General features: G+C 41.6%; 1 protein-coding gene across 2 annotated transcripts in view; it reads left to right on the forward strand.

Annotated features, from left to right (window-relative positions):
- LOC310678611 (glypican-5-like) overlaps positions 1-24691 on the forward strand; it is a 390679-nt gene that overhangs the window by 100623 nt on the left and 265365 nt on the right. For both annotated transcript variants that reach the window (XM_083442762.1, XM_083442763.1), the window contains exon 3: positions 11873-12567. In XM_083442762.1, the coding sequence (XP_083298888.1) occupies positions 11873-12567 (695 nt within the window). The remainder of the gene's footprint in view (positions 1-11872; positions 12568-24691) is intronic.

Here is a 24691-nt window from a genome sequence, read left to right on the forward strand (position 1 = left end):
AGTTGAACTTCTATACCACCCTATACCCGCAGGTCTCAGGGCAGTTCACAGGATAAAATTAGAATATAAAACCACAAAATACATAATCAAATAAGAACACCAACAAGCCAATAATCCCCCCAACATATTTTAAAAGGGCACAGGATATAGGTTAAAGACGTCAGCCCCTGCCCTGTGCCAGGTGGAGAGAGGTAGCTGCAGGGCCCTCAGGCTGTCAGCAGGGTGGTCCTTCCTGGGCAGCAGAAGCAGACCTTATGGAACTTGTCAGGCCATGGCCTGGGCCAGGTGGAGAGAGGCGGGAGCAGGGCCCTCAGGCTCTCAGCAGGACACACTGTTAAGACCATGTTCATGAAAGACAATCTTACTCGGCCACGAGTGATCACCAAAGAAGAAGAGATAGCCTCCCCACCAAAGTGTAAAAACGTAAAGGTAAAGAACTCCTGACAGATAAGTCCAGTCGCGAATGACTCTGGGGTTGCGGCACTCATCTTCCTTTACTGGCCAAGGGAGCCGACATTGGGCCGCAGACAGTTTTTCCGGGTTATGTGGCCAGCATGACTACGCTGCTTCTGGCAAAACCAGAGCAGCGCACGGAAACGCCGTTTACCTTCCCACCGGAGCGATACCTATTTATCTACTTGCGCTTTTGACGTGCTTTTGAACTGCTAGGTTGGCAGGAGCAGGGACCGAGCAACGGGAGCTCACCCCGTCATGGGGATTCAAACCGCCGACCTTCCAATCGGCAGGCCCTAGGCTCAGTGGTTTAGACCACAGCGCTGCCCGCGTCCCTCCACCAAAGTGTACTTACAGGATAATCCAGCCAAGGATGTCATGGGGTTTTGGAGGACAGGCACCCAATAAGTATTACTTGCAGATACACTTCGCACATCTTGAAAGTACGTAAGGACAATAACAACTCTATACCCCAGCCGTTACCATTTCACCAAACAAATTTCTTTTGGTAATTGTAATGCAGTTTCTTATTCCATGAATTGAAAATGGGCTGGAAAAAATGGGAGAAAATGGGAAGGAAGAAGGAGGGGGGCTAGTTCTCTGGCAATTGCTTGCGTCTCCCCTCCTGCCTTAGGACACTCTCACAGCAATTTTCTTCCTGAAAGAGACTAATGGAGACTTGGAGTGACTTTGTAATACAACTGTTTACTTACAGATGCACGATTGGTCAAGTATTTGAAGGGTGCCGAAAGAGGCACATGGTGGAAAATCGTAGTCCCACACACTCCTGGAAGTCCAAGTCAGCCGGTCACAAGTTTCACTGACCTTTTTGTTCCTTAGCATTACTATGCCTGAGAATGTTTTGACATGGACGAGCCCACACTCATTCACATCTCTGCTGAACCACAAATCTCACTGCCTTGGTGCCAGTACTAGATTTAGATTCCTGACACTTACGCGGTCAATTGACTTTGATGCAGCAGCAGGCTGGAATTAGACACAAAATTGGCTTCATCAAATGGGAAATATTTTATACTAGTCCTGGATTCATTCAGCTGATAAAGGTCTGAGAAGTATGGTTTTGGGGATAGAGAGGCACAAAGTAAGGCTAAAATCACTAAATCACTAAATTCTCGTCATAGATTATTAATATTGCAGTCTCACTACACATTTGCAAGAGGCCACCACAATTATAAAAGGCTGTACAGAGAGACTGCTACAGAGACTACATGGAAACACATCAAATTGGTAAGACAATTTGTTTCTTTAATTTGTGGTTCTATGTGCTCAGTTGGGAATATGTCCCACTCAAGGCCTGGGGCCTTGTCTTCAAGTAAATACACAGAGGACTGGACTTCCTAAGGACTCCCTGCTCTTTAGGTACCATGTCCCAAACACTGCTCATCTTCCATGAGAAAACATTCTTTATGTATTTCATTCTTTGTTTTTATACGATATTTGTTTGGATAAATAAACACCCCGCCCTTCAATTTTAGTAATATAAATTCAGAAGGCAAGGATACAGAGAAAAGTAAAGCAGAATACAAAAAGAAACAGCATAAAATGCAATAGCAGAATTATAAAACAAGCCAAACAAGATGAAACAAGATAAAAGCAGCAATAAAATCCAACAACATAAAAAAACTTTGATGTGGTTATAAAACATCACCCTTGTTCTTTTAGTTTAATAGTTCATGAGAAAAGAATTGCTTTAATCCACCACCTTTCTAAAGTAGCAAACCTCTCTGAGGAAGAAGGTGTTACCTGTGTAGGGCAGCACCACAGAAGAGGCTGTTTCCCCACTTGCTACCCACATTACTTTTCAAATAGGAATAGGGGAGTGATTTCTTCTGGTCAGTTTTTCATGCTAACCGAAAGATCTTTCCAAACTTGCAGTTCTCCAAATTTCGTGATGTGGTTCTGCAAATAAGTATGTGTAAAGAGAGAGAGAACATATATTAGGAGGACGTATGCCTGACACCATGGATGTTAGTGAAAACAATGTTCAAAAATGCATTATGCCTAGCTTGGAGGCTAGCATGCCCTCAACTCTCCCAGGTTGTTGATGGTGAGCCACAGTATCAGTCCATACTGTAGTGGTCCCAAGCTTGGTTTCCAGCATATGAGCTGAGTGACCACATAGCTAGGTTGTCCACTGTACCATTCCTACCCTAAGCCATGCTGAACTGTGAGTGCTGTAACCCATAAAGGTGAGGTCATTTAAACCCATTCCCAGTGTTTGAGGGATTCTTGCATCCCCTACTTCCTGCGGTATCCTGTGAGTACAACCAGAGCATGGACAACTATAGCCAGAGTGTCTCTCTCGAAAGAAACGGAAGGACATACACCAACCAACTGTATTTCTCTCATTAAAACAAAAAACCAAAAAAACAAGGCAAGTGCAGTTGTAATTCCATAGTGTATTTCCTTCAATAGTGTGTGAAGTACCATGAAGTACCATACTGCCACTAAATCAAAATGTCGACAGTGCCAAGTGTTTCTTTAGTGGTCCTACTTTGCCAAGCTCAGATCTCTGTTTTTTTCTGGTGAACCACTCTGGTAGACCAAGAGTTTGGAAAGACACCTAGTTCTGAGCATTTTCATTCAAGCCGTTCTGCCCAGTTCTATAAAACAGCCTTGCTCTTCCAGCTAGTTCCATGCAACTGCACCATACAGTAGGGTCTGCTAATGTTAAAGAGTATTATAATAGTAAGCTATAATAACAAGAGAGGATTGTGAAAATAAAATCCTGTTTTGTTTTAAATCTGTTGCTGTCAGCAGTCACAAAGCTGGAAAGAATGTAGTCTTGAGGTTTTATGGGAAATGAAAATGTTTAACAAATACATCAATGTGCTCGCTTATTTCTTTTCTTTTTCTGTTTTCTTTTTGGTAATTAATATAGTCTTTGGGCATTGCATCTTCTTTCAAAGTCACTGTGTAGTCTGAGATTTAAAATATCAGGGTGCTTGCTCTGTTTTCTTTTTTTGCCCTGATACTGCTTTTACATTTGGGACATATTTGTTCTTTCTATAGCTAAATTTAAAGATTGAAGAATAACATGCCAATTTTCATATTACCAGCATGAGAAGTATCTAATAACATGCGCATATTTAAACTCATGCACAGTGTGTATCCACACACACACACACACATATACTCACATTTTCCTTCTCTGTAAGAGCATAGAGATGCATATTCACACGCTCACATTCTCTCTAAGAAAAAGGCCACTGAAGAAACAAAGAGCACATGTTTGTTTTCATAGTCTCTAACATTGTTAGTGCTGCTAACCAGAGAGTATATTACTGGTCCAGCTAGGAAGACAGTATTGTATCAGATACCAGTTTCAGGGTCTGAAAAGACACTAAACTACAGGTGCTGAGTTGCGCCTGACATTGAACATTCTGTCTCTTCACCTGCCCTCCCATAACCCAGGACACCTGTATTTCTGAAATTCAAAGGTAGCAACCTAATTAAAACCACCACTTCCCACTTCAGAGAACATTCCTTAAATATATAGTGTTTTCTTCTTTTTTTAACGTACTGTTAAAGTTGCAATCCTATGCCCACCTACCTAGGTAGACAGGTGTAGGTTTCTTTATCACTGTTACCCCCTCTCCTTTTTAAGTCTGAGAAAACATAGACAGCTAATATGATTTTAATCCCATCAAACTGTGGGTCTCTTTTTCTATGTAGTTGCACATATCACTGCAGTTTCCTTTCCTTCAGCAGATTCTGAGTTTCCCGGCTACTATGATTACCCATGTTATATGCCATTGTATTCTTGGAAAATACTTTTCACTCAGCATGCTTGTGAAAACCCACCCCGCATCTAAAAAGCTACATCTTCCTACAGACTTTGTATCATGAAGGGGTGGGGAATCTGTGGCCCTCCAGGTGTTGTTGGACTTCAACTTCTGTCAGACTTAGCCATCAAGGGCCGTGGTCAAGGATGCTGAGAGTTATGTACCAGCAGCATCTGGGATGTGACATGCTCCCAACCCCTGATGCAAACAGAGCCAAGATCTACTTTCTCCACTGAAGCATGGTTTTTCCGTTTCTTTGCATACATCATATGGAAGTCATATGTAGACTTTATGATAACACTTTCTTCCTGACCCAGGGGCCCTTTCTCTTATCTTCCACTACACTTTCCCAGGGCTGTGGATATTATAAAGTTGGGTTTCTGAAACACTGGGCATCTGGTTCTGATTTGCACAGGTGTAAAGCAAGTGGAGTTAGGTAACGGAAAACCTAAAATCAAAACACACGCCTAGTTTTATCCCCTTTTAGGGCAAAATAAATCTCACTTCAATCCATTTACATCCTAGCTGAGGCAAGGACTCTGACGCAGAGGCCCCCCCTTCCCATTCTATCATAATGACTCCATCCCATGAGAATGTGATGTTTTGTGCTAAAGTATTCTGAATAATCTGAATAAGCATGCTATGTGGGAGACAAGTATGTAATTTGGGGGTAATCTTTTCTGCGTCATGCATTAGGCATTGTTTCCGTTTTATTGTCTGCTAATGCTGGAAGTCAGCTGAGTTCCCCAAGGTACAAACTCATTATCTGCTCAGCATGGAGGTTCCCTCTACCTCCAATGCATAGTCAAAGAGAGTGTGGAATCTTGTAATGACTTGGCTCATCTCCAGAAGCTCATTTTAAAAGACCAGCAGTTGAGACATGAAGTTTCCAGAGGTGAGCTGTGTTTGATCAGCTGTGTTTGGGCATCACAGACGCAACATCAGCTGCGATGTCAAGCATGCTGTGAGCACATGATAAAATGTTTAAACAGGATTCTCTCCTTGGAGGATGACTTTGACCTGTTTTCATGAAATATTCAGCAGTGTGAATGTATATTTTAAAAATTCAAAGGCTTGGCTAAGGCTTTAAAGCCGCTTATATTTATATTACATTCCAAAAGGAAAAAGTTGTGCACCTCTGCTAATTTCTCCCGTTGTTGTTGTTGTTGTTGTTGTTATTATCGTTATTACAGTGGACGCTCGGGTTGCAAACGTGATCCGTGTGGGATACACGTTCACAACCCACAGCTGCACGTCTGCGCATGCGCGGGTTGCAATTTGGCACTACTGCGCATGCGCAAAGCGCGATTTAGCGCTTCTGCGCATGTGCGACCGCCGAAGCCCAGAAGTAATCCGTTCTGGTACTTCTGGGTTTCGGCGGTCCGTAACCCAAAAAAAACGCAACCTGAAGTGTCTGTAACCCGAGGTATGACTGTATTATTATTATTATTATTATTATTATTATTATTATTTAAACATTTTGTTTGCCCAAGGCAACCTGAAGCAACTTACAATCAACCAAACAAAAACCCATTAGATAAATTAAAAACAAGTAGGGTGGGGGAATATATTAAAAACACCCCACTCACTACTAAAAGGCCACAGATGGTTTTGCCTGGTGCCTATAGATATACAGTGGTACCTCGGGTTACAGACGCTTCAGGTTACAGACTCCGCTAACCCAGAAATAGTACCTCAGGTTAAGAACTTTGCTTCAGGATGAGAACAGAAATCGTGCTCTGGTGGCGCAGTGGCAGCGGAAGTGGTGCTTCAGGTTAAGAACTTAGCTAAAGTGGTACTTCAGGTTAAGAACGGACCTCCAGAACGAATTAAGTACTTAACCCGAGGTACCACTGTATAATGATAGTGCCAGGCGAGCTTCCCTGGGGAGAGCATTCCACAAACGGGGAGCCACTGCAGAAAAGGCCCTTTTCTCGTGTTGCCACCCTCTGGACCTTTCATGGAGGGGGCATATGAAAAAGGGCCTCAGATTTCAGGGTCCAGGTTGGCTCATATGGAGAAAGGTGATCATTGAGGTACTGTGGCCCTGAGCTGTTTTAAGTTAAAGAGACAGCCAAATGATTCAAATGAAAACAAATTAGACTCAAGGTCCAAAAGTCTCCCAAATTTTATTGTATTTTGTTGTGAGTGGATCTCTGATGTCTTGCAAAACATTTTATTTGCATTAGCACAGAAAATATTAGCTCCAGTGGAAACAGTTGCAAGATAATATCTATAAAATACCATAGTCTGATGGCATATGCTAGATCAAACTTGCTGGGTTTGGTGGTCCGTGCCTGGAGGGAGGATCACCTGGCCACGTTATGTATGTATACTGTACAAACAGTGTGAGCAAGATTAATTTGGGAGTGTACTCAAGGGAACTTCAGTGACAAGTTAGATACTAAAGAACTGGAGACAAAGCACAACAGACCATGTAGGCACTGGGGGTCTCATATGCGTGGCATTATCTCCTGCCTAATATTTGTCCACTGGCAGTCAATTAGCTGTTGGGCTAAGTTCACGGTGCTGGTTTGGGTGCATAAACCCCTGTACAGCTCGATACTGTGATACCTAAAAGAACGTCTCACCCCTTATATACGCAGTCAATCATTGCACTCTGCAATTGGGGGCCTCCTGCAGATACCATCTTATCAGGAAATCATTTCCACACAATGTAGGAATTGAGCATTTTATGTTGTGGTCCCTGCCCTTTGGAATTCCCTCCCCCTGAATATCAGACACATGCAATCTATGTTGTCGTTTTGGCACCTACTGAAGACCTTCCTTTTACAACCAGCCTTTTAAGTTGAGATCCTTCCCAGTCCGCATCTGCACTGCAGTGGTTTTTAGATTATTATTATTTTATTGCTTGTGTGTTTTCCAGGCTGGGCTCCTATGGGAAGGAGGACACAATATAAATTTAATAAATAATAAATAAAATAATTGATTTTCTCCCCCCTTCCCAAGACTCTTCTAAAAATTCCTCTTGGTTATTCATTGTTTCTTGATTCTCTTTTCATAGCTCAAAAGTTGACAATTCACATTTTCTTTCCTTCCATTCCAACTTTCTTTCATCTTACCTAAACTATGTGTCTGTGGGCAGGGCTTTGCCTTTGGTTTCCTTTTGTTTTTGAAGAACACCAAGTGGGTTTCATGTTGTTATAACTACTTGGCTGCAATCCACCTTTCTTGTGGTGAGGAAAGTCATTTGCTGTAAAGATAAGATTCCTTTCATGGAAAAGTGTATTTCCAGAAGAGCTGTTTGATTTCTAGTGTGTAGTTTATATATAACTTAGCCAATAGCAGCAGGAAATACACACACGCATGCAGAATAAAATTTATGTAGCTTATTTTGACCGTTCAAAAGAAATATTAGTAATCCTTATAAAATCATTTACATTATCTCAGCATCAGCCTTATTATCTCAATAGCGTAGATGGGGGATTGAGACCAAAAGATCTCAATCATTGCTTAGTCATTTGGTGACAGAAGCGAGATTTTAATCTGAGACTTCTTGTTTCATCACATCATATATGTTCTGTCTAAGGCTGAGGAAGAAATTTGATTCAGTTCACATTTGAAGGCGAATTTACTGAATCTGCACTTTTCATAGCAATTCACAAACCAAAGCATAACCATTCACACTTCTCTGAATACCACAGTTCAGTTCTCCAGCTAAAAAAGACAAACCACAAGGTGATGTTGAGAACTGAATTTAAGATTGGAAAAACAAGAAACTGAGAGAAACCAAAATCAACATGTTCACTCATCCCTCGCTATGACTAAGGTGCTGCACTGCACTGAGAGAAGCCGGCGCTATCAGTTGTTGGAATGTGTACATTTTAAGTCGGCCATGGGGCACAGTCTGTCTAATAATTAAAAGTCCAGGAGGCACATCTTAGGGCCTTCCAATTAAAAGAACTGCACAGTTTAATCACATGTGATTTTGCCGTTCTTCAATCGCTGTAAAGGTTTCTACATTCGCCAGCAAAAGCTGACACCCTCTGTTTCTAACAAGGTTGATTGTTGGTTTGATAAATTGCTTATCAAGGTTTCTGGGAGGTATATTGAAAGTGCATCATTAATAAAACTCCAAAACAAGATGGCAAGTTGCCTCCTTTGTACAAATCAGAGTGGAATTCTTTTGTGTGTGACAGAAGTTATTCATCTGCACATAGCACCATTATACCTAATTAGAGGGATGGAAATATCATTCCAGTAATTTGATTGTCTGAAACTATTTCTTGGTGCCTTGTAACTATGGAAAAAACAAAATGCCTTTAGGACTACAGATGGTGAATATGTGGCTGTTCTCATTTTTCTTATTACAAACAAATAGGGGGTGCTTTCTGAAGTATGTACACATGGTTAAGAGAAAATCTTGTCTTCTCCAAAATGTGTTGCAATTTCATTTCAATTCCCTCAATTTATAGTTTAGAAGAATAGAAACTATTTCCCCTGATGGCACAAAACAATATGTAACATGACTGAAAATTTCTGCTTGTTGACATTTTCCTTTCACTTTTGCCTCATAATGTGATCTTTGGATGAAGGGTGGTATACAAATTTAAAAAATTAAATAATAATGGTAATAATATTTTTATAGGAGAAGGAAGTATGTGATGGGAGGTTCCCACAGATAGCAACAAAGATCCTTAGAGAATAATCCTTACTTAGAAAATAAATACCTTTAATTGGACCAAACAATATGTCCCAAATATTAATAATGGGCCTATGAATGTTGTTTGTATTAATCCTAACTTAATGCAAACAACATTTGCATTAAATTTAATTCACTGCCTCATCGCTGCTCCATATGAACTTTGCCACACTGAGCTCTTTTCTTTTTTCACCTTCCACACAAATAAAGTTGTAAGATGGGGAAATTTTACAAGAGAGAATTCATAGAAGTGCTATTGGAAAACCCTTTCAATGGTCCTGGAATTCTCTTTTGGTAAGGAGATAACTAGCTAAATAGCTAGAAAATTGATTTCTGATTTAATGCAGTCCACTCATTTTTAGCTCCATTGAACTGAGCCTTCCTGTACACTGTAAGAAAAACTGTAAGTATGTGGTATACAGATTGTCAGGGGAAACAAATAAATTGAAATATTTGAGCAGAGGCATACTTTTCTCACTCACTGACTCTGGGTGCTGCAGAGACATGGTAACCATCACTCCAAGTCTTTCTGTGACAGTTCACACATACAGTGATAGAGTGATTCACCTACGCACATGTGTAAACCATTCGTTGCACTGGTATCCTCCCATTTCTTCCACATGTAAGGTGTTCCTGACCAATTCTTTATTTAGCATAATCCTTATTTAAGTTCTGTGGGTTGAAATAATGCCTGGTGTTGACAGTCTGAAGGTGCAGAATTAGTTGTAACATAGAATGTGATGCTTTCTTTGTATCTGTCAAAAAACAAACAAACCCATGTCTCTATTAAGTATATTTGAAAATGACAGCTGGAAGATGAATGTGATGGGTATATATGATGGAGTGCTCAGACTTTGGTGAATTTTATTTTTATTTTATTGACGTATTTGCCTGATTAGCTTGCTTTCCTCCCCTGTCAAATAAAACGTTTTTGGACTTCGCTTAGACTGGGGAAAAAATTAAATAGAGATGTCTTGGCAAATACCAACTGTTTTATTGGAGCAGAGCGGTGTTGTTAACGATATTACAGTTATCACAGTGTCAGTCTTTCCATTATAAACCCCATTTTCAGAATTTTACAGCTTGGTTGTAAAAGCCTGTCTGAAGTTGAAAATGGGCGAGCCAAGGCTCTGTGTGGGAATGGAGTTTTTTGAATCTGTCTTTTTCTGGAGGTTCTTGGGGGTTTTTTTGGTAGGGTTCTTTGGATTTTGGTACCATTCAGCGTTGTAAATTACTATAGTCTCATAAGGGTTATGAAAGTAGCAATGGTTAGTGCTGCTTTGAAGTTTTATAACAATATTAAGTCTGCTTCAGCTGGAAGACTTGGCATGCTGTGACATTCTTTATTTGTGGTCATTCTCATCAATGGTATAGCATGCCACACTGCCGGCTGAACACTTGGTACCTATAACTTTAAATCCCATAATTCAGCAGGAAACAAAACAGCCATGTTTCTGCTCATCCATTCCCTCTGCCTTTGCTTCACTTCTCCCTTCTCTTAACTTCTGTTATATGTAAAGGTAAAGGGAACCCTGACCATTACGTCCAGTCATGACCGACTCTGGGGTTGCGGCGCTCATCTCGCTTTATTGGCCGAGGGAGCCGGCGTACAGCTTCCGGGTCATGTGGCCAGCATGACTAAGCCGCTTCTGGCGAACCAGAGCAGTGCACAGCAACGCCATGTACCTTCCCGCCGGAGCGGTGCCTATTTATCTACTTGCACTTTGATGTGCTTTCGAACTGCTAGGTTGGCAGGAGCAGGGACCGAGCAATGGGAGCTCAGCCCGTCGTGGGGATTCGAACTGCCGACCTTCTGATTGGCAAGTCCTAGGCTCAGTGGTTTAACCCACAGAGCCACCCGCGTCTGTTATGTGTAGAGGGGATTTAATTGTAACTGCGTGGTGCAAGGTGACTTCATTGGAATCACTTAGATATCTATTGTTTTCTGTATTAGAGATGTTTGCATGGGCGGCAGTAGAGTTGCCAAGTGTCAGCCTTGTGCTCATGCCTGTGTTTTGAAAAAACAATGCCCAAAGTGATGGAGAAAACAGCCATTTCCCCACTTTATCAATTAACTGCTCCAGACACCCACATAGATATGTGACTGAGGACTATTTCAGAAATTTACTTTTGGGTCTATATAGATATTTCCCCCCAGGCAATGTGAATCTCCATCAGATGTGTGACATTTTATTCTTGGAATAGCCTGCCACTGACGGTTCTGAAAATGTCTAGGGAAAGAACACGATCAGGAACATAGAAAGCTCCCTTATTTCAAGTCAGACCATAGGTCCAACTATCTTGATATTGTCTACACTGACTGGCCTGGAGATGACAGGGATTGAAGCTGGGACTGTTTGCATGAGAAGCATGCACTCTACCATTGCGATAAGTGTCTTGAATCGTGCTGGCTTAACGGTATGCTCCCAGTATTCCACTTGCAAGGGAGCCTTTCTAGCCATTCAAAGATTTCACTGCCTGATCTTCTGTTATTCATGTTAGAAGCATGTGGCGTGGTGGCTGCGCTTTCAGCCTTGCTCCAACATGTCAACTTCTTACATTAACCACATGTTGTGCCTGGTTGTGTGTTAGGAAGGCTCACTGCCTGAGCTGTGTGTCTGTCCTAGACCTTACTGATGAGTTTGGAGCTCATACGCTGGGCTTTCTTTTGTACACAACCACATGAAAGAAGACATGGTGTTGGGGAAGGGCTAAAAGCACTCCCCTGATCCACATGCTTATCCCTTGCACATGAATGACACATGAGTAGGGTGCATCAAGCAGCTGTTGAAATCATTGGGATCTCTGCCTTTGAGTTCAATAATGTGAAACTACCCGAGTAATAATATACTAAGTGCATAATTTTATAATCCATGTTGTTGATCTGAGATAAGGAAGAGCCAATTTTTCTCTTCACCTTTTTAAGGTTTCTTTTTTCTTCTTCCTGCAGCGGCCTTTGAGTCCTTGCTTCGCTTTGCTGAGAACCATACGACTTCTCTATTTGAGACTGTCTACAGATCCATGTCAAAGGAAGCAGCAGAGCCTGTCAAAGAGCTCTTTACAGACATCTCTCTCTACCTCTTGGGCGCTCAGACCACAGTGGAAAGTGTCCTTTTCCGGTTCTTCGACAGCCTCTTCCCTTTGGTTTACAGCCGCCTAATCAACCCCGGCATGGCGAGTCTGTCAGAGGAGTATACAGAGTGCCTGCGGCTAACGCGGCAAGATATAAATCCATTTGGACTCTGTTCTAAAGAAGCAGTTACAAAGTTGGAAAAGTCTCTTTGGGCAAGCAGGACATTCAACCAGGCCCTGGGTATAGGCATTGAAGTGCTGAATGCTACTGAACATGCCACGTTGACAAAGGAATGCAGCAGAGCCCTAGTGAAGATGCAGTATTGCCCACATTGCCAAGGTCTGACTCTGATCAGACCCTGTGAAGGATATTGTCTCAATGTCATGAGGGGCTGTTTTGCCAGCATATCTGAACTGGACTCTCAGTGGAGGGAATATATCTACACCCTGGAGTATCTCACTAACGAAATGGCTGGATCGCATGATCTAGAAGCGGCACTTTTGGGTATCCGGAATTCAATCAATGACGCCATCTTGCATGCCCAGCTGAATGGACCCCACCTGTCTGCAACTGTAAGTATTGTGTTCAGATTTGTTTTCAACTTCCTGCTGCTACTTTTAACCTTTGGTATGTGCATTGTCTCTAACTATTGTTTACTACTGCTTAGGCAAATATCAGTTGTTGATGGGGCCTTCTTCCTTTCTCACATGCTTATCAATATTAGGCAATTGGTAAAAAGCTCACAAGGAGGAATCTTTCAAAAGGAAATGAAGAGACTTCTTGAGGAGGAGTATATGTAAATCAGAATGTTAGTAGTCATTATGGTTCCACAGAAAAAACTGGAGTTCAGTGAGAAGGCCAAGGAAGGCCTAGATTTGATTGATGGATCATTATATATTTTTAATACCGCTTTTCATTTACAAAAGAAATACCACACACACAACACACACACATACACAAATGTAAAAATATATTTTGCAGTATTAAAAACACAAACATAAAAAGCATAATGGCAAACAAAAACATTAACCCCTATAATCACATCCTAATGACCGCATGAACAATAGTTCAAGAAAAAGCCAACCATAAACAATAAAGTGAATAGTAAAATATCAAGTGACCATGAGCAGCAGGATGTTAATCAATGAGCTGCATGTTAAGTGCATGACTATGTAATTGTCGAGCTCTCTCTTTTGCTTCTAGTGTTTCACTGTAATGGAGAATGACAAATACAATAATATTTCTTCTAGCAATTAGTAGTAGCTTTTGTATATTAAATGTTAAGCTATTTTGCATTTCCTTCAGTATATGTAAAAAGGTGCCTACATTGAGATACTGTTAATATAACACTATTCATCCAACATTCACAGGCCGGTTTACAATATAAAAGCATGCAATATACAAAGTTATTTATTTGCTCAACTGTTTTTATGGCAAATAAATAGCTAAAATGTATGCTGACAGCTGTAACAGAAACTCATATTTATCACCAGTCACTACTTAAAGTAGATAACTTGGGTTGCATCCAAGGTATTGTCCCATCCAAGGGCTTCTCCTTGTGCAATGAAACTATTTCTCTCTCTCCTCTTCCTGTGCATCCTTTGTGCCCTTCCCAAATCTGCTCCAGACTGTTTTGGGAAACCCAGAACAGATTTGGGGTGTGTGAAGGGAGGGGAGAGGGGGGAAGTTCCATCGCAGAAGCAGAAGCCTAACAGGACTAATTTGTTGGATTCAACTCTTTACTTCCAGAACTTTCCATTGGCACACTGAGGGACTGTTTCATGAGTGATTCCCCTCCCCTCCCCCCACCATTTAAGACATTTGCCCAAAGTTTTTTTTTAGGTGAAACACGTTCTTTTAATTCCAGCTATCAAGATTTCAGAAACTCAGTTCTGGAAATGAGGATAGCGCTCAAAATAGAAAATGTACTTTTGCTCTATAGAATATTTTTACCTGAGGAATAAGACTGTTCCAGTGTGATATTCATTTTTTTTCCCACCATGCTGTTGTTGTTTTTAAAACCACATTGCCAATATATAACACATGAGCCCATAAACTGAAAAGTCCTATATGAAAGATTGAAGTATAGGTCAGAAATTATAGGAGGCAGCTGGCTATTCTTACATGAAGCGCAGCATGACTGTCAACATAGCAACATGGCAACTGGACTCAAAACAAGGATTAGGCTAATCTGGAAGAATGCAAATAAAAATAAATCACATGGCTTTGGACAGGGTAATTTCATTGCATAACTTTGGTTATTCTGTTGGTTTGGGGTATGGAAAAGACTCAAAGGGATAGAGAAAGAAATTAAGATGGAAACTGCCGTTGGTCTACCTGGATGATATTTTACTATAGACAATATTCTACTATAGACTTGCAGCTGAAAGAACAACGATAGAAGTAAGAGAATCATAGAGTTGGACGGGACCCTGAGGGTCATCTTGTTCAGCCCGCTGCAGTGCAAGAATCCTGCCCTGGGAAGACTCAAACCACCAACCTTCTGGTTAACAGCCAGACACAGTGCCTATTGCACCACCTGACATGTCAGATGTAACCATTTCCTAGTTCAGAGAGAGAGCATATTTATTTCATAATACTTATACTCTGCTTCATTGTTTCTTTTCATAAAAAAACCCTCACTTTAATTTGCAAAGATACTAAATAAACACAAAGATGTGTTTATTTAGTATATTATTATCCTTCCTTCCTTCCAAAGAAGTCACAGTAACATACATGGTTCTTCCCTATATGTGAGGCAGCCGCAGCTGAATGGTTGAGGCCATGGTCACTCAGCGTTCTTTGTGGCTGAGTGAGGCTCTGAAGCTGGGTATCACAAATCCTAGTCTGGCACTCCAGCCGCTGCACTATAATAGACTGAGATTTAATCTTATTTTAAAAGCCTGAGCCCCAACTGCAGCTGGCTCAGAGCTGGCCCACAAGGTGGGAACTCAAAATATTGCCTACCTCTGATCTAATGGGTTGGGGGAGGATTGAGCCCCTAACAAATTTTAACTTATCCTAGTTAGCTTCACTTAACTGTTATCTTTGATTCATGACACACAAAATGAAGTTCTCTCTCTCTCTCTCTCTCTGTGTGTGTGTCTGTCTCTCTCTCTCTGTCTCTCTCTCTCACACACACACGGTTAAAATTTGGCATTCTCTGCCACCAGATGTGGCACTGATCACCAACACAGATGGGTTTAAAAGGGAATTAAACAAACTCACAATTGAGAATGCTATCATTGGATATTGATGGCTATATTCTCCAGGGACATCAATTGTTCAGGAGCAACACTGTGCAAGTACTGTTCACCTCACAGCCTGCTGTGGGCTTCCCAGAGCCTTCTGGTTGGCCATTGTAGGAATCCCAGTGCTGGAAAAGATAGGTCTTGGGTTTGATTCTGTAGGGCACTTCTTAATATTCGTAACTTAGTGCATTAGACCCAATGTTTATGTTATCTGTTGGACTCAGGGCTCACCCACTCATGTCCACTGCTGTACACAAAGATCCAAGGTCAGAATTTGATACAGCCCTCTGAATTAATACTTTAGAAAAGCATTAGCCTGGGATAGCACAGATGATAGAGCATGAGACTCATAATCTCAGGGTCGTGGGTTCAAGCATTGCAAGGTGTTGGACTAGATGACCCTCTTGGTCCCTTTCAATTCTACAATCTATAAATCTGCAATTCATTTCTAACCGAGGCTGCTTTGCAGTGATGAGTCAAAAGCTAAATTCAGCTCATGATGGTGGCTGCATCTAGCTAGCCAAGAAGCTTGTCACATTCCGAGAGCTCACAGGAGCAAGGAGAGGCAGCCTTTGTCCTATGCCATGGCTTGGAGCGTATGCCTTGAACAGCTCGTCACTGTGACCAAATAATTTTACAGCTTTTAGCTGGCAGAATCCAAGAGCTAAATTCATAATCTGTCTGGTTTGCAAGGGGTGTTGAAAAAACTGGTACCCACAGAATAGAATAGCTAGTTTAACATTTAAGTTAAATTAAGAAATAAGCAGATCTGTCCATTTAAGCCATTTCCCCATGTCTTTACACATAATTCCATTCTATTCAGTTTTAGCATTTTTTAAAATATATATATTTTAAAATACTTATCTTTCAGAAGTATTTTAATATATTTCCATTCCTGCTTCAGGAATTGTGTGCCTTTCTTCCATGAAATCCACTTTTGCAACCAACTGTGCACCTGGTATAATTCAACGAGAAATATGGTAGTTATGGAAAACATCTTCAAATAAAGAAAACAACCCAGGCTGGTAGCTTTCATTTACCCTGAGGCAGCTTTCATTAACAGCCGTGCTCACTTTTTAGGAAACGGTTAACATTTTTGAAATAGCTAGGCAAAGGCTATGCATTAACATAAAGAATTCCTTTTTTGCTAATTGAGAACTTGGCAGTGAATAATGGAAAGTTGGCTATTTTTACTTTGTTGGGGAAAAAGGTTAAGTAAAGCATTTACTGTACTTAGCAGAAGTGCTCACCACACTTGCAGGCAAAGGGGGGGAAAGGGGAGACGCGCTTTATGTTGAACTGCAGAAATATCTTTCCCATTGAAGTCAAGGGAGATTGTTTTAATACCTGCTTGTGGTATGTGTGAAAGGTTGCCATTAAGATATTAAACCACTCTTGGGCTCAGTGCATTTCTCTTTAGTGTGCCGTGCCATTTGTTCAATGACGCTGGCTTCTACCCAACTACTTCAGCTAATGTAGGTCCTCTACAGTCTGCAGCCTCAGCAATCACAGCCGTTATTTTATGTTTCGTCGGCTAGAATCTTAATTTGTGTGTCCTACTGAAAGAAATCCCCCATGCTCTGTGGTGCCAGATAGGTTGACTTAGCTTGTTGACCCTTGCCATCGCTTTTTGAGACTTTTGCTTCTCTTCCTCTGTGCTATGGAGTTACAGTGTCTCACCTCGTTTTTTATTCTGTGGCAGTACACACCTTAGTCCACCTTTTTTCATTTGTTCTGTTGTTTTATTATCTTGTCCTTTCCCAAAGGCTCAGGAATGGATGACAACCCCCCCCCCCCCACCAAACTAATAAGACCATTTTCGCATTTCAAAGTGCATTTGAGCCCTTCTCGTGTAAGCTGTGGCATGTGTAAAAATGTTGATAGTGTGGGAAATAATGTAGAAAAGAAAAAGTAGTTCGTGTCTTCTGACCAGTTCGCATTATTGACTGATTTAAGCACAAATCAAGGCAATGTCTGAAGAACAAGAATCTCTCTATCACTCTCCACCCCCCTCCACCACAAACAACACCCACTATATAAAATATTTCCAGCTGCCTTTTAGCTGAACAGCAAGCTGCACTCCCATAAAGTGTGTGGAACGACCAGCTGTTTGGGGTGAAGGGATCTGAGGACAGACAAACAAGTATGAGATGAGGGAATGTAAGAAGCCTCGATCCCTTTAGACAAGTTGTTGCAGTGGAAAGGAGAGAGGCATTCACTTTGAAATAGAAAATAGGGAGTCACAGGCCCAGAGGAAAGAGTGTAGCAAATGATCAGGGTCTGGCTTCAGGTTTCTCTACCAGGTAATAGGAGATGTTCTTGAAATGATAGCTTTAACCAAAACAATCTTGGAATTCTGCAATGGGCTATGAAGAACAGGCAATGTTTTGGGGGCCATATGGCAGTAGTGGGTACGTCCAGAGGTAAAATTAGGTGGAGCAACAGGGGAAACTCTTACCTTTCTACATTGCAGCCTCCTGAGAATCAGACATTTCTCCACACACCCCTCTCCATCCAGACTTACAAAAGCTATTATCACAGTTCAAGGACACATTCCAGCCAAGCAAAAGTTCTCAGAGAGGGCATGGAGCAGCAGAGTTGCCATTTGAGGAGAGTCTTGAGGGCCAAGTAGGGTAGCCTAGAGGGCTTTGTTGATCTTAAGGATGAAGCTATGGATGAAGCTGCTACACCTTGGCTTGTACAAAGAAGGCTGTACGGGGTTACATTTTGGGAATACCAACAACTAGCTGGGATGTTCCATGCTAGTTCGGTCTTCAGGGACAACTTTGTCTACAATGTCTGACGGTAGTCTGACCTCAGGATTATGAACACCTGAGTAAAGCATGGCAGATATGGGCATAGCTGTCAACCTTCCCCTTTTTTGCGGGAAATTTCCTTATACCAGCGCCTTTTCCTGCTGCTTCCCACTGCTATCCTGGATTGTTAGATATCCCGTTGACTGTCCCCGGGACAGGTGAGGCTGCTGCTCCCTTATTTTCAAATCTGAAAGTTGACAGCTATGGATATGGGTCCAGCAAGAAAGGCAGCCGTTGCCTCTCCTGATTCAGTCACGAGAGTGTGACTAGTTTCTAAGCAGAGGAACAAGGAAAGAATCAGCGAGAGTGTAGTTCATGAGAAAGAGTTTGTGTCTGTTGATGGGCTTCATATCCCTGCTCAGCCTCTAGTTCACTGGGCCGCCATTGGCAATTCATTGCTTCACTTCAGTCTATAATAACAATGATTTAGCTCACAGAGTTTGAATGAAGATTGACAGGTATTTTACAGGTTAAAACCACTAGAGACGGGATTAAGAAGGAAAGCAAAGTAGGAGCTGAATGGACAGAATGAATGCAGTACTGATGGGGCCCACTGTAGGAATTCCAGTGACCCACTTTTTCCAAAAAGCAGAACCTCCCTAGATATAGATGCTATGTTATCATTCCTTGGCATTTCTTTTGCTTTGCTTTTCAAGTGGTAAATTTACTGCTGTTAACATTTTTGTGTTGACAGACTTGGAGACAAGTTTTCCAGCCTAGCTGATGGTCACGAAACACTGACTCCAAATAACAGCATTGTTTGTTTGCTTCCTTAAATCCTGCATAAGCAAGTTTATATATAGACGGCATTACTTCTGTTTTAATGGAGTCATTAGTTCTTCCACCCATCCAAATTGAATGTTCTCAGAAAGGGTTTCAGACCCATTTCTTTACAGCTGTAATCCCAGAATTCTTTGTGGTTGACATAATTATGTCATCGGCCTCTGCAATCTAGCTGCTCTATTCCCAGTAGATGTATAAACATTCTTCAGCATTGGACAGAGTCAGTTGTAAAGCTTTTGAACTGTGTAGAGCAAAACTAAAAGGAGATGGCTGTGGAGGAGAGCGAGTAGTAGCTCCACTTAAGAGTATTCTGCTCCTGAGTCAAGCTAGCATTCAGTCTCTCTCAGTGACTTTGCCTATACACCTTAAATCCATGCTGGTTCACTCCAGCTTCACTCCAGGTCCTGCTTAGAGACTACATTTACACGGAATAAAAATAAATTGGATTAAAAGGGGGGCGGGAATCTCCAACAGCTCATCAGGCCTAACTCAAACTCCCCAAAGTTAGCTCAATATCATTCAAAGGTATCATTCAGAGGGTATTCTTGATGATCTCGGCCCTGGATTTTAGGAGATTGTGACAGGGCACATAGAAGCATTTGATCTCTATTGCATGTTAATCTTAAAACTTTTGGGGCTTTATAGTCAAAACTTTCAATTCTGCATGGAAGACAAGGGAGCTTACAGATGCTGGAGCACTGATGTAATATTCTCCATCTGGTTTAATTTTTTTATTTTTTGATTGTTCTCTTCCCTGTCTAGGGAGGGAAGAAGAGTCCATTTTAAATGGAATTATACATGGAATTTGACAGTTCCAATTGAACTGAGCTTCACTAGCACTTGGGTTTTTTTAATTAAGCACTCACTTATGTCTGAGGCAATCATGCACTGTCATCAAAATTATACATGTGTAAATTATATGTATAATTGGTGTAAAAGAATCAAGACATGTTCTGTCCTATCTGCATCATAATCTTCTTTCTACTTACATAAAAATGCAGGGCTGTCATCACTCCTGAATGATTTCAGTGCCACATCACAATCCCGGAATTGCATAAAGTAAGGGTGAGGTAGGGGAGAGAAAACAGAGAAACGTTTATGGCATGGGAGTAAGAAGAGAGGAACTCTGAGAGGGGGAAAGTAGTGTTTTAAAACAATAGCAGACGTAAAGTAGGGATGGAATAACTGAGAGGAAACCAGTTGCAGACCTTTGAGTAAAGAACCTTCATACAATGGGATGTTTATTTCTCTCACACAAAGCATATGAATAATGGAATTACATTTCTTTTATCATGGTATTTCTAAAATGCTGGAATGGCTGTCAGAATTAGGGATGTGCATTAGATTGGGTCAGCTTGCTGTGGCTAGGTGGGGCTGTCCTAGTCAGAACATCTGAGGACCAGGCTAGAGAAAGTCTTCATGCTAGAGCCTCAGGAGGTCAGGTAGACTCGTTTTCAGGGAACACAAAGCCCTTCTGGTTCCAGCCGGAAATAAGTTAACTCATCTACTTGTCTGCATAGCATCACCTGACTCCCCACACCTATCAGCATACACTTGGCCCTATAATGCCCTTAAGGAAAAGTCAGTTTATTAGTCCAAGCAACTTGTCTTGGACATGAAGACTCTTGCATTTTTTCCCTAATGGCTGCCTTGGATCATGACCCTACTTGCCTTTGATTTCACTTCTGCTTCTGCCCTCTTTGACCTTCCACTGCTGCCATGTACTTTTCTGCCAGGGGAATGGCCTCTGGCCTTTTGCTTCTTATTTGCCTGACCACCAGTCCATCTCTTGCCTCTGGCCCCATGCTCCTTCTCTTCCATACTTTCCAAAGAGGCATTTGGCTAACTTATAGGCTTCAGAAGGGATGGCGGGGAGCCATTCCTAGAGATGGGAAAATACTGGAAAGGGATCCTAAATTGCCTTTGTGCATTTTGTTGAATTGTCTCAGAATAATGAAATTGCATTTTTGAGGCTTTCATTTAGGTTGTGGCTTCCTAAAATGATGTATTTTAGCTGCAATAATGTTTGTAACTTGTGTTTTCCTGAAACTTTAAAAGAGCTGATTTGCAAAAACTTTGCATCAGTATCCCCCCCCCCCCCATTTTATGAACTTTTCACTTATCCAGTCAGGGACCAAAATTAGTGATTCAAATGGTCTGCTAAGTTTCAGAAGTAGTTGTTCAAGATATGTCAAAATTCGGAACACTTCAGCATATTAAAGATTCATCAGAATGATTTCCCCACCAATTTAAGACAATGCTTGTAATCATCTAAATGAACTGTCACTAAAACTGACTAGGATTTCTGACATTAAACTTAATATTCTGTATATTCATTTGATTTGGGGTTATTGTTGTTAAGGATGTGTGTACCTAACCACTGCTTTAAGACATTCAGAAATCACACTGAGGGAAACTGTCTGGGATTAGACTCATTATCTTGGATGAGAGATTGGCAAATCAGTATATTCATGGGGAATGAGATTATCAATGGCTACTAGCCATGGTGGCTATGCTCTGCCTCCACTGTAGGAGCCTGTAATGGAGCCACTGGAGGGTAGAGTGCTCTTGTGCTTGCATTTGGCTTCCTGGTTTCCCACAGACATCTGGTTGGCCACTGTGGGAACAGGATGCTAAACTAGGTGAACCATTAGCCCAATCCCGTAGTCTCTTCTTAGGTTCTTCTTTCCACTTCTATGTCACTTTTGCACCTGTTACATGCATTCTGTCCATTTTCACATTCTGTCTCCCAGTGTGTTAAATCCTCAGAAAAGCGCTGTTCAAGTATATATGATTAAAATACTTTCTGTCAAAATACACTTTTCAAAGTGTCTTTTGATTTATTTATATGTTTGGGGAGATACAATCTGTGCATTAGTCTGGGAGGTAAGGATGACCTCAGTTAGAATTGCAAAGATAAGGTTCTTCAGGCATCCCTATCTCTTGCCCAGCTCATAACTTCCATATGTTCTAGAGGTGTGCTGAAATGGCCTATCAAAATCCACCCTATTTGAAAAAAATTGGGGTGCTTGTGACTTTTCATTACATTTCTCCAGGAGGAGTAGAAATTCTCCCAACAGTTTCTCAGGGCTGGGGCTCACTATTAGGAATGGTAGTTGCTCTTTCTTTCTTTCTTTCTTTCTTTCTTTCTTTCTTTCTTTCCTAAGCCCCCACCATCCTCACCCACAAGTGGCTGAAACTGTGTTGGTGGACTGGCCACAATTTCCCACAGTCCTCTAGTTGGGAAATGGCAGCTGCTGCCACCACTCTCCCAAAAGTTGGACAATATTTGGAGAAGAATTTGCAAAGTAGCATTTTCTATGGTGCGGTGAGAAAAATCTAAGTAATATTCTCAGAAAATTGTCTTCCAGGTAATTTTAGTAAGGGACCCCTAACCATTAGGTCCAGTCGTGGCCGACTCTGGGGTTGTGGCGCTCATCTAGCTTTATTGGCCGAGGGAGCCGGCGTACAGCTTCCGGGTCATGTGGCCAGCATGACTAAGCCTCTTCTGGCGAACCAGAGCAGCGCATGGAAACGCCGTTTACCTTCCCGCCAGAGCGGTACCTATTTATCTACTTGCACTTTGATGTGCTTTCGAACTGCTAGGTTGGCAGGAGCAGGGACTGAGCAATGGGAGCTCACCCCGTCACGGGGATTCGAACCGCCGACCTTCTGATCAGTAAGTCCTAGGCTATGTGGTTTAACCCACAGCGCGTCCCACCAGGTAATTTTAGCTCAGCTCTAATTACTCCAGCCAAAGATCTGAATAGAGCCTATACTCATACAAGTTGTATGGTGTATATGCAGAGGTTATAGCCGTATATAGGAGACCCTGCAAAAAGCAAAGTCCTCAGTGACCCTTATAGGCGCCACACATGTTATGCTTATATAGTTGAATGCATCTCGGCCCTGACACCACCTTCAGATAAATGCATGAAGTCTGAGAGCAGGGCATTCGAATTCCCTCCCTCCATGAATTCACTGAAAGACTAGCCTCCAAGAAAGTCCCATTATCCCTTCAAGATTTCCTTGTTCATTTGTTCAGAGGCTTCATTATAGCTTGGCTCTGCCGATCAGCTCTGGACAGAAAGTAAATTACACCCTTGCAGAGTGGGATTAAGATGACTTGGCGACAATGAAAGCCAAGCCATAAGTATTGATCTTGACAAATATACAAAATAAAAATTAATTGCACTGGAGACGTCTGCTATATTTTGGCATCTGACGGGCTAGCAATTCAAAATTATCAATAATGTATTGCATCCAATTACAGCAGGGAGTAATAATATAGTAGATGGACTTTTCAGTCATTTTATTAAAATATGTTAATTTTAAGAAGTGGTATGAATAGTAATTCTTTGCTTGGATTTCTTGAAGCTTAAGGAGATACAGTACTCAAAATTAAGTAAGATATTAAGTAAGATAGATGATATTTATTATGGCAATGCAGAGTATCTTTTTTAATGAAATATTATACTATTATAAATCAGTGCATTTTTCTTTATAAAAACTCAGCTGCTGGTATTCATATCTTGATAAAAGTGTCATGGGTGCCAGCACAAAATGGCTGCCATGGAAAGAAAAGAAAGACTACTATCACACACAAAAAGCACAGATGATAATATTTCTCCCTATCTTTATCCTCTAATATTCTTCATACCTGACAGTAGCGTTAGCAGACAGCAGAAGAGGACTGCGGGAATCAAGTCAAAACCATAACAAGGCCTTCTTCCAGGTCCTACCATTGCCACCAATGAAGATAACTGGATGTGAGAACAAAATGCTTGCATAACCAAATGAATGTAGGGATGGTCAGCATTAGGAGGCCTGGTGCAGTTTTGTGAGTCAGCAGGAGCAATCTCACCTCTGCCATGATTCTGAACTCCTTATGTCAGGGATGTGGACCTTTTGTTCTTCCAGGTGGCATAGGGTCATTACTATCAGTCCTGATACACAACATCTGGAGAAGAAGAGGTCCCATCCCTTTTCTAGGTTCTTCTTTCCTTTCCCTTTCAAAGGAGCTGCTTCAGAAGGTTGCCTTCTTTTGAGGTGTGCCAAGAAATGTTGGTCTGGTCAGGCATCTATCAGCATTTTTTAAAAAGTATACATCAACAATCCTAAATAGGGGAAGCCAGCATAAATTATTCCAGTTAGCGTAAATTACTCCAGATCCAAACTCCATTCAGGAGGAGGGTTACAGCTGTCTGAACCAGCCTAAGCCTGGCTGAAGGAAAACAAGCCTTTAGAATAAATGTTTCACCACCCTTTTTGCCGCCTTAAGTTACACTGGGTTGCTGGGTCACGTGACTGAGCTGAATGGGCTTGAGACCCAGCCTAAGTCCTAAGCTTGAGCTTGACAAATGTAGATATCCACCAAACCTGTCTGAGACTGATCAGCTTTATTTATGTAGCACAGAGGTAGGTAACCGGTGGCATTCCAGGTGTTGTTCAGCTCCATCTCCCATCAGCCCCAGCCAGCGTAGCCATTATGACAATTAATTAGCATATTAAGAGTTGTGGTCCAGCAATGTCTGAAGAGCTACAGGTTGATCACCCCCTTTTTTAGCACTTAAAGATGCATGGGCATCTACACAACAACCCTATAATATAGATTTGGTTAACATTTATTTGCCCAAGACCACCCAAAAATGGCTTATGCCAGTGGTGTCCAAACTTTTTTCAAAGAGGGCCAGATTTAATGAAGTGAAGGGCTGTGAGGGCCAACCAAAGGATTGAAGTTGTTGAGGGTTTTTTAGGATTTTACCCCAGGAAATAAACTGCCACAGGAGGGGCAGGAGGGGCTGGATTAAACTGACTGGTGGGCCGCATTAGCCCCCTGAAACAGA

This window comes from Podarcis tiliguerta (assembly GCF_965153285.1).
Source record: "Podarcis tiliguerta genome assembly, chromosome: 5".
NCBI lineage: Eukaryota > Metazoa > Chordata > Lepidosauria > Squamata > Lacertidae > Podarcis > Podarcis tiliguerta.